The sequence below is a fragment of the Elephantulus edwardii genome, unplaced genomic scaffold, assembly GCF_000299155.1.
Source record: "Elephantulus edwardii isolate Elephantulus edwardi_28Jun2011 unplaced genomic scaffold, EleEdw1.0 scaffold00254, whole genome shotgun sequence".
Taxonomy (NCBI): Eukaryota; Metazoa; Chordata; class Mammalia; order Macroscelidea; family Macroscelididae; genus Elephantulus; species Elephantulus edwardii.
In genome coordinates, this window is record NW_006400004.1 from 3,187,031 (window position 1) to 3,205,763 (window position 18,733).

Consider the following 18,733-nt stretch of genomic DNA (forward strand, 5'->3'; position numbering starts at 1 on the left):
TGGGCAAATGGAAAGACAATACACAATAAAGGGTCAATTAAAATGCCAACTCTTTGCCACTGAATGAAAATCAATTCATTGCTGACCCTTCCAACAGGCTGTCACAAGTTGTAAATGGAATGGGAAAAGAATGCCCACCTTTCTTCCATGAAGCAGCTGGTGGATTTGCCTTCAGGTTGGCAGTGAAACTCTTTATCCACCAGGTCACTAGATCTCCCTAAGGAGTTACTCATTCATTCTAATGATAATTATAATTAACTAATCAATGATGTTGGTTGTTGTTAGGTGCTGTTCAATTGAGTACAACTTATAGCCACCCTATAAACAATGGATCTTATTCTGTGCCTTCCTGACACTCTGGAGCCCATTGCGAGAGTCACAGTGTCAATCCACCTATTTGAGGGTTTTCCTCTCCTTCACTGACCCTCCACCAGTCTGAGCATCATGTCCCTCTCCAAGGAATAGCCTCTCCTAGGAACATATCTGCAGTATGTGAGGCAAAACCCCTCATCAACCCTGCCTCCAAAGAGCACTCTGGCTACACCATCTCAAAATGTATCTGTTCATTCTTTTGGCCATTCATAGGATGTTCAGTGCTTTTCTCAAACACCACAGCTCAAAGGCATCCACTCTTCTTCTGTTGAACTTATTAACTGTCCAGCTCTCAGAAGCTTAGCAAGGGACTGGAAAGATCATGGCACCTTAGTCCTCAAACTGGCAATATTATTCCTCAATAATTTGTAGAGGTTCCTAAGTGCAGACTTTCCCACTGTAATGCATCTCCTTATTTCTTTACTGTTGGTACCAAAGGTGTAAACTGTGGATCCAAGCAAGCTGAAGAGGAGGCCGTGACACTAGAGAGATCATTGTGGATGTCAGATGGATTCTGGCTGAAAGAAATCTCAGAAGAATGTCTTTCTGGGCTTCATTGGCTATGCAAGGGCATGTGACTGTGTGGATCATAAAAAGTTCTGGCTGAGAAGAATGGGAGTCCCAGAGCCGTTCTCCTTCAAAACTTAAGACCCAGGCCAGGAGGCTATTATGTGAACAGAATAGGAGAACACTGAATGGTTTAAAAGAAAGGATTGTCTCAGAGTTGTATTCTTGCTCTATTCCATTTTAATCTCTATGCTGAGCAACTCATTCAAAAAACTGGAATTTATGAAGAGGAATATGGCATCAGAATCGGAGAGAGACTCATAACCTGCATTATGCAGAAGACACAAACTACTTGCTGAAAGTGAGAAGAACTTGAAGTGCTTGTTACAGAAGATCAAGGAATGCAGCCTTCAATATGGACTGCATCTCAACAGCAACAAAACGAAGATTCTTACCAATGGACTGATAGGGAACATCATGATGGATGGAGAAGAGATTGAAACTGTCAACAACTTCATCTTGCTTGGATCCACAATTAACACATTAACCAACAGCATTGCTATAAAAAGACAGAAAGCAACTCTGTGGTAGCGATGTCATAAAACAGGATGCCTATGAGTGATTGTTGGGGGGGGGGACACCCCAATGATTTATAAGCCTTGACTCAATTTTTTTTAATGTGTTCCTTAATACTTGACATAATGATGTAAAAGAATGAAAGAAGTGCATATGCTATTTAGATAAAGAGGAAAGAACATGTGTATGCTTTGAAAAAGATGCTCAGGCTCCAACCTAGCGAAGTACTATTGCATTAAACTGTAGGTGAAGCCTACAGATAAGCATTTTTTTCTTAAGTCTCATGTGTGTATCTTTTGCAGAATCCATGTTGTAAACCACTAAAATGCAAGGGGGGAAAAAAAAACAATTACTAAAAAAACTATATTATACTTGAGTTTCTAAACATTTTAATTTTCATGAATTTTCCAAATTAATTTTGGGTGTTTAAACAATTGCATGTCAAGTAATCAAGAATGCTTTGATAACATTTCCTTAATATAAGAAGACAATAACTAGAGGAGGAGTGGGCCAGTATAAAAATTTTTAACAAAAATTTTAAAAAATAAACCAGTGTCTTTCTATCTCACATTAAGATTAAACAAAACCTGAAGGTCTAAAAGCAATACCATTATGTTTTCATTAATGAGTTTTGAAGTTGTATATCTAAACAGATCCATCTGAGTTAATGTGCTCATACACTATGAGATATGACGACAGCTTCATTCTTTTGTATATAGAGATAGTTACTTCACCTTCATTGTTAGAAGACTGTTCTCTGTTACAGTATATGTATGTGCTTATTTCTGGATTCTCAAGGATATTTCAATAGTTTCCTTCCTCAAGGACATCAAGCCAAAACTAACTCACGGCAGACCCTCCAGCAGGTTTTTAGGGGCAATAAATTACACAGAAGCCAAGTGCCCATCTTTCTCTCAAGTAGCAACTAGAGGATTCCAACTGCCTGTTTGGGGGTGTTTCTCCAATAGTCAAGTATTTTACTAGTAGTCATAGGGTAATTAGTTAGGAGTCCAAGATGACTCACTGTCATCTAAAAAAAATCAGAGTTAATTCACTAAGACCAACAACTTACACTGTGCATATAATGCCACCTTGTTTCTAGAAAGTGAAGAACTGGAGCACGTCTTAAAGATCAAAGCCTAAAGACTTCAGTAAGTATCCTATCTCAATATCAAGAAAACAAAAATCTTAACAAGTAGGCCAATATCCAACATCACAACAGACAGAAAATATTGATGCTGTCAAAGATATGGAAACACAATCAACAATGGTAGCAGCAGACAAGAAAACAAAAGAAGACAGTCTTTCTTTAAAGCATCAAGAACTTCAGACCGTCAAGAACTTTTTAGAGTGCTAAAGAGCAAAGATTTCAGTTTAAAGACTAAGGTATACATGGCCCACGCCATGGTTATTTTCAATTGTTTCATATGCATGTGAAAGTTGGACAGTAGAGTACTGAAGGTAGAAGAAATAATGCTTCTTAATAAGTTGTTGCTAAAGAGTATTTAATATTCCATGGACTGCTAAAAGAACAAATGGCTTGGAGGAAATGTAACCAGGGTGCTCCTTTGTGGCACATTTGGTGAAACTTTCTCTCTCAAGCTTTGGACAAGTTCTCAGGAGGCATCAGTCTTTAGAAAAAGACATCATGATGGGAAAGGTGGAGGGTAGCAAGAGAAAACAATGAAATGTAATGACAGTACTGTAATAATGGACCAAGTGACTGGATAGAATAGAATAGAATAGGGCAAGATGTCAATCTCTTGTTTATTCAACAGCACCTAACAAAAACATAGTGTTTGAAATTGGGAAATGAGAGTAGTCCTGCTTTGCTGTTCTTTGTTAAGACTGCCATGCATAACAGGAGCTCCTTTGTACTCCCTTATAAATCTAGTTTGTATATTTCTGCAAAGAAAGCGGTTGACATTTCTATCAAAATTGTGCTAAGTCTACAGACTAGTTTGGTTAATATTGCTGTTTTAACAATGTTAAAGTCCTCTAATTCATAAACATTTCATGACTCTCCATTTGTTTCATGATTTCTCCATTTGTCAGCAGTTTCATAATATTCACTGCAAAAATCTTTAACATTACTAATTAATCCTATTTCTGGATACTTTATTTAGATGTTACTGTAAATGGAACTGTTGTATAAATTTCCTTTCCAGTTGCTTCCTTGTTCATGCTCAGAAACTCAACTGACTTTCTAATCTTCCAACTTTGCTGAATTTCTGTATCAGCAATAGAAGCTTGCTGTAGGTTCTTTGGGATCATGTTATCTATAGAAATAGTTTTTCTTTTCCTTCAAATGTAACTTTCTTTTTCTTGCTTTATATCTCTGCTTTCAAGTCCTAGCAAAATACTAACTAGTGGGAATCTCTGACTTGTTACCAAGTCAAGTATTGAGAACAAAACTGGCTATTTTTGGTAAATGTCTTTAATAACATTAAAGAATTCCTCTTTTATTCTTAGTTTGCTAAGTGTTTTATCACAAAAAGTTTTTTTTCTTTTTTAAAGTTGAGCCACCCTTGTATCCCTGGGCAAAATCACACTTGGTTGTAGTGTTTCTTTCAATATAATATTAGATTCATTTTACTAATATTTTGTTGGTGATACTTGTATTTATATGAATGAGAAATTGGTTTTTCATTTTATCGTGGTATGTTGGCTTAGCTTTAGAATCAGTAATACTATCCTCACTAAATTAATTACGACATACTTCTTTCCCTTCTATGTATAAATTAATGGTGTCACTTCTTCCTTAGTGAAGCCATTTGGTCTAGGATTTAACAATTTTTCAGTTGGGAGTTTATGGATTATTGAACAAATCTCTTCACTTGTTATGATCTATAGAAGATAAGTCAATTTATGGAGTCCACCATATCCCAATGGTCTGTTTGTGATACTGTAAGGTATACATGTTGCAAGTTATTTGTTCATTTCATCTAAATCTAACTTGGCATCTTTCTCTAATTCACTTTAGTTATTTGCAGCTTCCCCTCCCCCCTTATATTTTTCATCTTAGTAAAGGTTTTCATCTTTTCAAATAATTAACATCTAGTTTTGTTGATTATTGTTTTTCTATTCCCTATTCATTTATCTCTGCTTTCATCTTTGTTATTCCATTTATTTTAGGTTTAGGATGAATTTCCTCCTCTTTTAATAGTTCCTTAAGTTTTAGACTTGGCTACCATGGCACTAAGGACATTATAGCTAGCCAATGTTAGATGGATTTTACCTGAAAGCAGAGAGTACCAGAGGAATGCCTGTGTTTCACTGACTATGCAAAGGCATTTGGCTGTGTGGATCACGACATACTGCCGCTAACATTAAGAAAAATGGGAATCCTAGAACACTTGATTGTGCTTATGTGAACCCTAAACTTGGACCAGGAGGCAGTCATCAGAACAGAACAAGGAAACACTGAATGGTTCAAAATCAGACAAGGAATACGTTAGGGATTCATCCTATCTTCATACCTTTTCAATCTACATGCAGAACAGATCATCTGGGAGGGTAGACTTCAGGAGGAGGAAAATGGCATCAGGATTGGAATCACCAATCTGCTTTGTGCAGATGACACACCTTGCTTGCCAAAACTGAAGAGGACCTCAGGCACTTGCTTCAAAATGCCAAGGACTTCAAATATGGTTTGAAACTCAACATCAAGAAGACAAACATTCTCACCACTGGACCAATGGTGGCACCATGATAGACAAAGAAGAGACTGAGACTGTTAACAGACTCAGATGCTTGGTCCACAATCAACACTCTTGGTACTAGTAGCCAGGAAACTAAAAGACAAATTCCATGGGGGAAATCTGCTATCAGGGACCTCTCCATAGAACTGAAGTGCAACAATATCAGTCTAGAGACTAAGGTGTGCTGGCTCAAGGTTACGGTCTTTGCAATTACTTGCTATACATCAGAGAGCTCGTCAATGAATAAGAATGATAAAAGAATTGATGCCTTTGAGTTTTGGTGCTGGAAAAGAGTACTGAATATACCACAGACTGCTAGGAGAATAAACAGGTCTGTCTTGAAGAGAGTGAAACTAGGCTGCTCTTTGAAGCCAAAGATTTTGAAATTCTGTCTCACATACTTTTGGCATGTTGCCAGGAGTGACCTGTCCTTGGAGAAGGGCATCATGTTTGGAAGGATGGAAGGACAGCACAGGATATGATGACCCTGGATGAGATGTCTTGACTCAGTGAGTGGGGTAATGGTGGTAGGTGTGTTGGAAACAATGGAACTGGCTCACAATAGAGCAGGGTTCATAGCTACTGTATCAGGATCACTATGAGTTGCAAGCAACTCGATAGCACATAAAAACAACAATTTTAAATCTTCTTTTCTTTTTAAGTATCTTTGCTTTTACCTTTACCAAGTTTTGTTTCATGCCACAAAATGATTTAAAATTTCATCTGTACATAGTGTTGCATGTCCCAATGGCTTATTTCTAAGTAATATTCCATTGTAGTCCAAAATGTTATTTATTCACTTAGTAATAGGTTAGCTCCACTTTTGGTCATAATTATTCATATATAAATCTTTATGTACACTTTTTTGTATCTCTTCACTGACTTTGGGGATGGAATTTCTAGATTATTCTTCTTTATTAATGTAGGAATTTATTGCTAAAAATTTTCCTCAGAATTATGCCTTCATTGCAAGTCATGGGTTTTGATTAAAAAAAGCAACTTTTTCGTGTGTTTCTTGTAAATCATGGGAATTTTGAAATACATTCTACCTTTTTTCTCCCTTTGAATTTCTCATGATGTATATATATTGGTGCATGTGATAATGTTTCATACATTTTTCTTGGCTTTGTTCATTTCTTCAGTTCCATTACTAGTTTGGTTCTTTTTTATATTTTATAATTTGCTACTGAATTTTTTTTACTTTGTTTCCTGATTTCTTTTGGTTCACTATTCATATGCTTTCTATTAGCTCATTAAAAATATTTACTATTGTTTTTTTAAAAATCCTCTAGTGGAGCCCCACTGGCCCAGTGGTAGGAAGCTGTGCTGTAATCCTGAAAACACATGGTTCAATTCCACCAGCTGCTCCACAGGGAAAGGACGGGCAATCTCCTCCTGTGCAATTAAACTGCCCCTAGAAACCTGCTGGAAGGTCAGCCATGAGTCTGGTCTGACTCAACAGTACCCAACAACATAGTTTAATGCATTGGATTGTTAAATGAGAAGTTGATAGCTGAATTCTATCAATTGCACAGAAAACCATGGACAGTCATCGTAAGTCAGATTCTAAGAGAAAGTCTGGGTTTTGATTTGATATTTTGTCCTTGGATAGCAGATATGGTAAGGCACACAACTAAGAGTCTAGAATTGGTAGTTGTAACCTACATAGACCACCACAGAAGATAGGTCTGAAGACTTGTCAGAGAAGTCAGAACCTTGAAATCTCCAGATTAGGAACAGTCTTATTCTGCATAGTATACTGCACTGCAACCAAAAATAATTTTTTCCTATTATCTGGGCTTCCATAGAGCTTCTTTCTATCTATATTGTTATTTCTAGTGAATCATGCTTTGTATTTCTTTTGTTGTTGTAATTTTTTGTTGAAACTAGAACAATTGACTATCTACTGTGATTAATTCTTAAGACAAATTCTTGTCTTTGCCCAAGGATTGCATCTGTGTGTGTATTTTCTTTCTCCTAAATGTTCAAAACTTTAATGGCCTATCTTTTCAACAATATCATCTATTGCTGGAATAACTGTCCTCCAAATTATCTGTGGATCCAGAGTTAATGTCCTCCCAGTGCTTTGAGGAAGGATAAACATAAACAAGAATACAGAAACTATGGTATTCTCTCACTCCTCAGGTATTGCTGTTACTACTTGTAGGTTGTAATTCACTGTTGTGTGTCTTCCACGCATGTTTCCATTTTATCTCTACAATAAGTAACCTGACTGATTCCACTAGAGGGCGCTCATGTATTCTGGAACTACTGGAAGAAACAGGTTTACTAAGGGTCAAGACCTTCACAATCACCTGTGCTTCTCAGGGTGTCTCTTGACCAAGTAACCTGCACAGACCATGTAACTTCAAAATTTGAGGATAAGGTAGTCATTGCCTGTTCTGGCAGTATACATAGTTCACCTCATAAAGAACCAATCTTGGAAACTGTGAATTAATTCACTAGCTGAACGAAAAGCCTGAATTCCCCCACCCCTCAGAGTATCAAAAGAGTTCCAAGAACTCTCAAAAACTAGATAATCAGAGAGATAGGTGTAACTGTGGAATTTACTACTTCACAATTTTATCTAATTGCATTTGCTTTTAGATTTCTAACTTTTCAAAGAAATTCTCAGATCTATTTCTTAGAATTCTTAGAAGCAAGCTTACTATGTCCAGCCATTATACTAATTATTCTCAGGCAAATCAAAGAGGCTACAGCCAGCAGGTATCTTGCTACTTCTGTAACGACTGTACTTTCTCATCTCTTTCAAAGACTCAAGATTGAGCTCAAGTATCATACAACAACTCCTAAGGAAAACTAAACATGAAACTGCGTAACAGGGCAAAATGTACAGAGTAAGTCACAAAATGACAAATATTGTATAAGATCAGTGTTATAAAAAACTAAGAAAAGGTTTACACACAGATAGTTATTAGAGATGAGGGTAGAGGAGAGTAAAATTTATTCAATAAATAAATGTAATAGATAGAGGTGGGTGGATACTAAGATTAAGTGAGAGAGAGCACTGGTGGCCCAGTGCTAAAAAGCTGCACTGCAATCCCAAAGACAAGCAATTCGAGTCCACCAGCTGTTCCATGGGATAAGGACAGGCAACCACCTCTCGTGTGATTAAATGCCTCTGAAAACCTGCTGGAGGGTCAGCTATGGGTTGGTTCTAACTCGAAGGTACATGACAAGAAGAAGATAAGTGATAGGGGAGAGGGGAGCAAAAAGTTCAACAAAGCATGAATGGAAATCCAAAATCTCTGTAAATGTTCATTGAAATTAATAATTTTAAAAAAAGAAGATAAGTGAACAGAAAGGCAGTATCTCCTGCTTTCTGACCGCCATTATCAACCCAGTATCACTAAAAGATGGGAAGACACAGAAAGAAATATGGCATTATTCACCACTGCAAGAAATATGGCATTATTCACCACTGCAAGAACATGGAAATGGCCCAATGTGTAACCACAACTGAATGGATTGAGAAATCGTGGTACATTCACACAATGGAATACAATGCAGCACTCAGGAGAAATAATTTAGAAAAATATTACACAACATGGGAGACTGGAGAGCCTATTCTGTGTGAACTCAGTCTCATAAATACTAAATAATACTATTATTATAAAAATAGAATAATGAGTAAAACATGTTTGGGTACCCGAGAGGGGAAGGAAGATGGATGGGGGTGAAACCACAGGGTTCCAAAATTTGGTGGGTGAAGGGACAGGGTAAAAGAAATGAGAAGATCTGTCAAGGATCTGAAAAGACCTAGTCATAATGGGCATAGTCCAATGAGGATTTTATAAAATATAATGCATAGAAATGATTATATGAAAATATAAGTGAATGAAGATTAATGTGAAACACAATGTACATAAACTTTGTAAGTAAACAGATATAAACTAAACATTAAAAAAAAGAAAAAAATTGAAGGAAATCAGTACTCCAAGAAGTGAAAATGTGCAGTTACATTGATGGTTCTGAAATTAATATCCCTGAACAAAACATGTATGAATAGTTGAATGAATGAAAAGTTAATGTGCTTTCACTCAAATCACAATTTAAACCTATAACCAGGAGAGAATAAAATAGATGAATGGGACCTTCTAAAAATCAAATCCCTGTGCACATTAAAAAAACTTCTCCAACGGGAAAAAAGGAAAATCACAGAATGGGAAAAAATATTTGGTAATGACCTGCCTGATAAGGGACTTATATCTAGAATTTATAGGCTATTCCAGCAATACAACAAGATAAAGGTAAACAACCCAACTGAAAAATGGGCACAGGATATGAACAGACACTTCACCAAAGATGATATTCAGATGGCCAACAAACACATGAAGAAACTCTCAAAATCCCTAGATCTAAGAGAGATTCAAATCAAAACAACTATGAGATATAATCTCACCCCAATAACCACTGCCACCCAAACAGATAGATGCACACTTCTGTTTACTGTGTGTTTTTCACAGTAGCGAAGAGATGGAAGGAACCAAAATGCCCAGCAACAAATGGACAGAGAAGCTGTGGTATATTCACATACAAAGATTTCATAAAATATGCAAAATGCGGGACCCAGGATGACATTATGTTCAAAGAAATATCTTAGTCACAAAAGGACAAATACTGAACAATGCCACTGTTATAAAAACAGGACTGATATGGGCGTAGGGGAAGAAACTGCGAAAAGAGGGAATAAATAATGTACACTGCATTGAAACAGATGAGGGATATTTTAAAGGAATATATGATTAGGTAATGTATTATTTCCATTACAACAGTCAGAACAACAGCTGGTATAAGATTAGGCATATTTCACTGTGCTGTATAGGGTTGCTATAAAGTAGAGCAGACTCTAAGGCACCTAACAATACCACAACAATGCAGCTGTCAGTCTTCATATATTTCCATAATCTTTTTACTCTATTCTTTTACTTTCCCCTTTGATAGAATTGACACAGAGAGACAATTCACAAAATAAAATTTGGCGTAATATTTTCAAACAGTTTTGTTTCCTAGGGGCTACTGATATCTTCAAAACAATGAAGCAATTTAACTATAATAAAAATTTTTTTCTTTTAAGAAACAGCCTAGATATCCAATGAAAATTGAATGGATTGATAAATTATGGTACACGCACACAATGGAATAATATGTAGCACACAGGAGCAATGATTTTGTAAATTACTACCTAACTTGGGATGGACTGCACTATGCTGAGAACAGTGAACTAACTCAGTCCCACAGGACAAGTACTGTATAAAACCATTATTGTAAAAGCAAACAAACCATTACTGTAGAATGAGTATGAGGACCCAAGGGCTCCAGAGACGGTGGAAGCAGAGGGGTGAGGATGGGTGGGTGGGAGTGTGTATGTGTGTGCGTTAATGATAGGGTTGTACAATCTTACAGGGAGGGTGAAGGAAATGGGAAAATTGTTTTGTGAAAAATTGTATTTGAACTGTGTAAATAAACCACTATAATAACTAAAAAAAAAAAAAAGCCAGCTGGATTAAATGTAGTTATATTGTGATTATACTGGCTAATAATCTAAATGATAATCAAATCATGCTCATAAATATTTCACCAAGTGCTAATACCTCTCCAGAAATCCCAATGGCTTCTTCTGCAGCTCCATACTGACCAATCTGTCCATTCTGCAGTCGTTCTAAAAGCTCCAGTAAAGCAAAATTTTTTTTCAATCCCCAGACACCTGAATCTCCTAGAATATAAAGAAACTAAATCAAACAAAATATCATTTATTTACTTCAATAATAATTTGTAAATGATATCATTTAATAGTTCATAAGGGTCTACTGACACTGCAGGCTTAGCATTGGAATGTTACTCAAAAGTTGGTGGTTTGAACCTGCTAGCCAGCAGTCTGCTCCTATAAACACTTAAGAGCCTCAGAAACCTGCCAAGAAAGTTCTGTAGGGTCCTATGAGTCGGAAGTAACTAGGCAGCTGTAGATACAGTGTAATCACTATACAAAGTCAAATTTTATCCCTTTTCTTTTTAAAAAAATTTATGTATAAATCCCAATTTTTTAAAACCTTTTTCTTGAGTAAAAGTTTGCAAATCATACTACGTTTAGATTAAATCATTCACAGCTATTCTGTTTGACAACATTAATAAAAAGTCAAATTATTTTTCATTTTATGTTAAATTAATGTCTTTGAGGAGGACTGTGGCCTAGTGGATGATGAAATGCCAAACCCAAGTCAGGTAGGTTGGAAATCACCAACTGCACTGTGGGAGAAAGACAAATAATCTCTTCTTATTAGATTCATAGCCTCTGGAAACCTGCTAGGGGATCTGCTATTATTTGGCTCTGAATATAAAGCAATGAGAGCAAAATGTCCTTTTAAAATTCTCTTTTAAAGAAACATACAATTCCAAGTAAAAAATATTTTTAAATTATTACTTGTATAATTTTTAAAAACCTATTCTGTCACTGACTTTTGCTGTTAATACTAAAATATGGACTTCAAATTTTTTGCACTCAAACACATTAAGAAATTCTGCACAGAAGAAACTGAAACTCTAGTGGTAAAGTATATTAAAGATTTGGATGTTAATCGAAAGGTAATTCAAATCTACCAAATATTCAGTGATAGTTTTAGCAGTCGGCTTCCATAAAGATCTAACCTACCAGAGCTGATCTACTCTGCCCTACTGTAGCAACTGTTGCTGTTGTGTGCCGTCAAGTTAAAACTGACCCATTGTGGACACTCCTGTGGGTTTTCAGAGGCAGTTCAAAATGCACGGGAGGAAACTGCCCATCCACCTCTTGTAAAGCAGTGGGTGGATTCAAACCACATACCTTTAGGATTGCAGTGCAGTTTGTTACCACTAGGTAACCATCACTATGAACCGGAATTGACTTAATAGCACTGACTTTCAATGGGACAGTAAGAAAACACAAATTTACACCAAAATGGACAGTAAGAAACACAATTTACACCGCAATTTAGGTCAACACACAAACAACAGAAACAAATATTTAACAAAGTATTTGCAGAACAGATTATCTGGGAGGCTGGGCTCTATGAGGAGAAATGTGGGGTCAGGATTCGTGGACGATTTATCAACAATCTGCGTTATGCGGATGACACAACCCTGCTTGCTGAAACTGAGGAGGACCTGAAGCGCCTGCTGCAGAGTGTCAAGGACTGCAGCCTACAATATGGATTGAGGCTCAATGTCAAGAAGACAAAGATTCTCACCACTGGACCAATTGGCAGCATCAGGATGGATGGTGAAGAGATTGAGACTGTACACAGCTTTAGTTTGCTTGGCTCCATAGTCAACAGTCTTGGCACCAGCAGCCAGGAAATTAAAAGGCGCATTGCCAAGGGAAAGTCTGCTGTTAGGGACCTCTCCAAGGTGCTGAAGAGCAGTGGTGTCTCTCTGGAGACTAAGGTGCGTCTGATACAGGCCATGGTCTTCGCAATCACCTGTTATACATCAGTGACTAGAAAGGATAGAAGAATTGATGCCTTTGAGCTGTGGTGCTGGAGAAGAGTACTGAGAATGCAATGGACTGCTAGGAAAACAAATAGATTTGTCCTGGAGAGGGTTAAACCAGGTGGCTCCTTGGAGGCAAGGATTCTGAGGCTCCGTCTAACTTACTTTGGACATGTAGTGAGGAGAGACCGGTCCTTAGAGAGGGACATCATGCTTGGGAGGGTGGAGGGACGGCGCAGGAGAGGAAGGCCCTCTATGAGGTGGATTGATTCAGTGACTGGGATAATTGGGATGGGAGTGTCAGAGACAGTGCGATTGGCACAGGACAGAGCGGAGTTTAGGGCTGTTGTACATAGAGTCGCTATGAGTCGCAGGCGACTCGACGGCACATAACAACAACAACAACAACATTTAGAAAATTATCCTTGCAATAAGCATTTACTATTTTTTCCACACTATTTTCTTTTTTAAGTTAGTGTTCCTTATCAGTTAAATTGCTCTCTTAGCCAAATGAGTCATGATCATTAATAAAAACCATGATATAAGAGAAACATTTCAATCTACAAAAAACTTCATTTGTAAGTAAACTGAAATTAGAACAGCTAAAAGCAGTATTTTTCCCCACCCCTTCTCTAATCTGCAGAAGTAAATGATTAAACTCCTTCTCACACAAACCACAGAGCCAATACCAAAGCAAGATAATAATCCCTACCGTGTAGCTAAGACTGTAGGCACTTCTGAATAAGGACCAATACTTCTCTTATCCTAAATCCTTGAATGTATGTTCAAATAAGTGTTTTTATTTGAAACATAGCTGTTACCAAACATGTCTATCTAATAAATATACAAAAGGGAGTTATTTGCAGTAGAGATTGCCTTCCTTTTAGATTTTTTCTTGAAACAGCAGCCATTTCTTATTATCTCAAAAATTTATTTCAAATTGGGGTAAATTATCTTCCTCTCTAGCTTCTTCAACCCCCTCTCCTAACTGTGAAAACAACACTATTAACTTAGTATCTTAAAATATCAACACAGTGCCTTAAAAGATCAACTTAAAAATCATGTAACATCTCAGGGTGCTGAAGAAGCAGCAAGAGATGCTCTATTCCCCAACTCTACTCACTGAAGAATACAGATCATTGAGACTTCAGCACCTGGAGCATCTCTAGACAAAGCAGCAGAAAGAAATGCCTACAGTTTTTAGAAAGAAAAAGAAGAAAGATCTATAGCAGATAACTAACACTTCTTAAACAGTAAAGTGGTAACTATTTCACTTCTGTTTATACTTCACTATTAAAAAGGAAATCTATACAACTATAGATAGAAATCCATGCACAACTAAACCTAACTATAAGACACGTGTAAATTCTCATGTAGACAGAAAAGGAAAACAAGAGCAGTATTAACAACTACCACATGCAATTACTGATATTCTTCTTGAACTTGAATTCTCATTATTTTTCATACAAAGTTTATCTTCTCTCGAAGGAGGAATTACAAATCATTCTTTTCCTTCTTAGTAATTTTCTGTATCTTCAAATTTCCTGCAGGACATTGACATTACTTCTACTATGCAATTTTTTTTAAAAAAATTAAATTAATAATTCAACTATACTATGGGTCACAGGTATATAAATTATAATCTTTATCCAAGGCAAATTTGTTTGCTTTAATGTTGATACTGTATTATCAGTCAAGTTTGATTTTAACACTGGATATAATTAGTCACACTCCTGTCATAATTCCTGGTTCAATTAAAAACTTGAACGGACAAAAACAAAAAAGTTTAACATCATACATACACACACACACAAATAAAATAATTCAAGGTCAAACAAAAGAATCTCAAAATAGAGAAATGTTCCTCAACATTATTTCTTGTCTAATAGTACCAGCAACCAGGAAATCAAATGACAAATTGCAATGGGAAAGTCTGCTGTCAGGGACATCTCCAGAGTTCTGAAGAACAATGATGTCAGTCTGGAAACTAAGGTGCATCTTGATCAAGACCATGATCTTCACAATGCATTGGAAAGCTGGACAATGACTGTGCATGATAGAAGGACAATTGATGCCTTTGAGCTGTGGTGCTAGAGAAGAGTATTGAACATACCATGGACGGCTAGGAGAACAAATAGATTGATTCATCCTAGAGAGGATGAAATCAGGCTGCTCCAGGAAGGCAAGGATTCTGAATCTTCGTCTGACAGACTCTGGGATGTTGCAAGGAGCAACCAGTTCTTGGAGAGGGACTTTATGCTTGGGAGGGTGGTGGAACAAAACAGAAGAGGAAGATCTTTGGTGAAATGGATTGCTTCAGTGACTGGAATAATGGGGGTAGGTGTGTCAGAGACAGTAAGGCTGGCTCAGGATAGAGCAGGGTTCAGAGCTGTAGTACATAGGATTGCTATGAGTTACAGGTGACCAGATGCCACATAACAACAACAACTAGTATCTAGTGGGAGAAGGATGGGTAATCTCCCCAGATGCGATTAATTGCCTCTGAAGAGTAAACTATGTGTCAGTTCCAACTCAACATTAAAATAACAAAAGTAACTTATCCTTCATAGTACTGTTTAGGTGGGCAACTGAGTTTATTACTGAATTATTCAAATACCACTAAACCTTTTCTGTTGCTGTTGTTAGGTGTCATCGAGTCAAGTACAACCCTTAGTGACCCTATGAACAAGTCAGAACCCTGTCCTATCATGTGCCATCCTCACGATCTCTGAAACACTTAAGTTCACTGTTGTAGTCATTGTGTGAATCCATCTCACTGAGGATCTTCCTCTCTTTAGATGATCCTCTACCATTCTAAGCATGATATCCCTTTTGAAGGAATAGCCTCTCCTAGCAACATGCCCAAAATACAGGAGATAAAGATTTGTCATCCCTGCCTCTCTGGAGCACAATGAATGAATTAACTTTCCAAGATATATCTGGGGTAATTTTGACAGTCCATGGGCTAGTCAGTGCTCTTCCCCAACACCCCAACTCAAAGGCATCAATTCTTCTGTCATCCGATTCACTGTCCAGCTCTCAAATGCATAGCAAGTGACTGAAAAGACCACGGTCTGAATCAGGCTAACCAAACCTATAAATGATACTCTTCTTAAGACCAAGCTTACCATGAATAAACCTAAAACAAACTGCAGAGCAACATAAGTTAGTCATAAAAGGGCAATATATTACCACTTTCATAAAAAACTAAAGAAAAAAAGGGAAAAAAATAGAAAAAAAGGGGAAAAAAAGAACAAACAAAAAAAAAAAAACAACTAAAGAGAAGTTTATACACAGAAACAATCCTGGAAGTTTAATAGGTATAGGAAGAGATATAGAGGGGAGTAAATATTAATAGCTGAATTGGGACATATAGTAAGAGGTTGATTAGACATTGTAATAAAAAATCAATTAATTAATGGTAACAAATGTACAAAATAGAACATCTATGGACAACTATGAAGAATCAAACGAATATAAACATTAATTCAGCTTTTCAAAAATTAAAAAAAAAAAAAGATGTTTCTGGATAATCTTGCTTTCTTTATTTGGTAGCTCAATTATTCTGAACCTGTTTTGCTTGAAATATAGCATGAACACATTGAAGAAATATTTAAACAAAAAGTGTTCCTACCTGGGGAAAAAAATAGAGACCTTAAAAATACATATATTGGAGACAACTTCTCTAAAAAGAGAATAAACTTGTAGAAGTTCTGTTTGTAATTACCCAAATTATTTCTAAAAATGGTATCTCAAGGCAGTAACTCATTTTAAAATATATCAAGTTAAAAAGGTAGGAAAAAGCAAAATAATTTACAAGATCTCTAAAATAAAATTTTAATAGGAAATAAGATAGCTATCCCAAGTGTCAAATAATCTTTCAAGTGAATAAAAAGTTATAAAATGTAATTACCTCTATTTTGTCATTCAGTTTTTTAAAAAAGTTGTATAATAGACATTTAGGAATTTAGATTAAGAGGAAAAAAGAAAAAACAATAGCAGTAATATGGAGCTGTGAGGAGGCTTTAGTTAAAAAGTAACTGATTCCCTTAAGCAAACTTGGTTTCCCCTAAACTTATTTAAAAATAATAATAAAAAATTATTGAAAATAATGGCTTTAGATAATAATTTACTAAGATTAATATTCACATTTTTCTTTTGCCTAAAGAATACATGTTTCAAATGTCTTAAAACTTCACATACAAGTACTAAGTATAAATATCTCAGAAAATGAAATAAAATTAGTCACTGATATTTGGCTAGTTTATATATGTAAGACTAAGACATTAATGATAGGGATTAAGGAATTGCATTGCCAATGCTAAAGGGATGTGGTTCAAATCCACCAGCTGCTCCATGGGGAAAAGACAAGAAATCTTCCAAACAATTTACTGCCTCTGAAGCCCACTGGAGGGTTCTGCTATGGGTCAGTTCTGAATTGACAGTATACAACAACAACATTAATGCTACCCAGACTTTTTGAAATCCCCATGTCATTTTATTACTTTAAATGTCAAGTGGCAAGAAATTGCTTATTATTATATCTGTACTAGGTAAACACTATAAAATCTTAAATACACGCATGTAAATTTTCCCACCTAGGTCTGTCACTTGACGGTCAAATGGGCAACGAATGGCTCTTCCATGAAGAGGTAGGCGGGTAAGGCAGTCGTGACAGACTGTGTGGCCACAAAGCAGAAGACGAGGTACTTTGTCTCCTTGCAAAGAAAACACATCTTCACACACCCCACATTCAAGCACCTAATATTTAAAAAGAGAACATGTGCATTATTAACAATTTTAAAGGCATACATGTTTTATGTTAACAAAAACTGATATAATAAATTAAATCAAACTTCTTAGACAAATTACTCCAAGGGGAGAAAATTCTTTTGTAAAATCTTATTATATTTTAATTTATTCCTTCTCACCCTTTCAAAATTATATGATAGTGAAATCTCTGAAATATTCAGTGTTCAATATCTGCAAGAAAACATCTTTACTATTTGAAAAAGGCTACTTGACCCTGTAACACCTGGATCTGTAACACTAATAAATGTAAGTATTAAGGAAATTTGAATATTTAAACTATTTGTTAACTGCCCAACCCTCAGTAAATGATTATTAATTTGTGCTAAAATTACTGGAAGTTTATGCTAGGATCATTTATCTTCATAAATTATAAAGAATTTAAGAAAAGATAACAAGTACTTTCCAAGATCTTTTAGTATCCATTTACTCATACAACAGACAAGAAAGAACCATTTAGGCTTTTATTTTTATTCCTTGTTCTTTGAAATAAATATGGCTTTGGGTTAGGAAATATGTTGTCCATTTAGTTTCACTCAAAAGTAAATGACTTATCCAAGGTCACAAACTCAGTATTAAAAAAAAGTGCTATCATCAGCATTTCTAATATTCTTGAACCTATTGTTATGATCATTGTCTCAATCTATTTCACTGAAGGTCTCCTACAATAATCCTCCACCTTTCGAAGCATGATGCCCTTCTCCAAAGATTGGTCCCTCCTAACAACATGCTCAAACTATGTCCCCATCCTTGCCTCCAAGCAGCACCTTGGCTGCATTTTCACCAAAACCTATTTGTTTATTCTTTTGGCAACCCATGGTATTTTCAGTACTCCAACAACACAACTCAAAGGCATTGATTCACCTGTCATCCTTAATCACTCTCCAACTTTCACAGCAAGTAAATGGAAAAGAGCACAGCTTGGATTACGAGCACTTTTTGGCTTTAAACTGACACCGCTGCTCTCCAACACTCTGAAATGTCTTTGACAGCAGACTTTCCCAGTGTAATATGTTTTGATTTCTTGACTGCTGACACCAAGGTTACTGATTTTGAATCCATGGAAGATGAAATTATTGATAGTTTCAATCTTTTCTCCACCTATCATGAAGTTGTCTATTGGTCCAGTGGTGAAAATTTTGTTGATGAGTCTTCCTCTAATCCTGATGCCACATTCTTTTTTTTTTCTCTTTTTATTGTGATTTTAACGAAAGCTTAGAGAAAAGTTAGAATTTTCATTCATTCATTGTTGCATACTTTCCTTCCTAACCCCCTTCAGTGTG

The 18,733-nt window shown here is 36.2% G+C and overlaps 1 protein-coding gene across 1 annotated transcript in view; it reads right to left on the reverse strand.

The window, feature by feature from the left end:
• TRIM23 (tripartite motif containing 23) overlaps window positions 1-18,733 on the reverse strand; it is a 47,357-nt gene that overhangs the window by 21,301 nt on the left and 7,323 nt on the right. The window contains exons 2-3 of the mRNA XM_006899367.1: window positions 17,240-17,402; window positions 10,772-10,893 (exon numbers count right to left, since the gene is read on the reverse strand). Coding sequence (XP_006899429.1) covers window positions 10,772-10,893; window positions 17,240-17,402 — 285 coding nt within the window. The remainder of the gene's footprint in view (window positions 1-10,771; window positions 10,894-17,239; window positions 17,403-18,733) is intronic.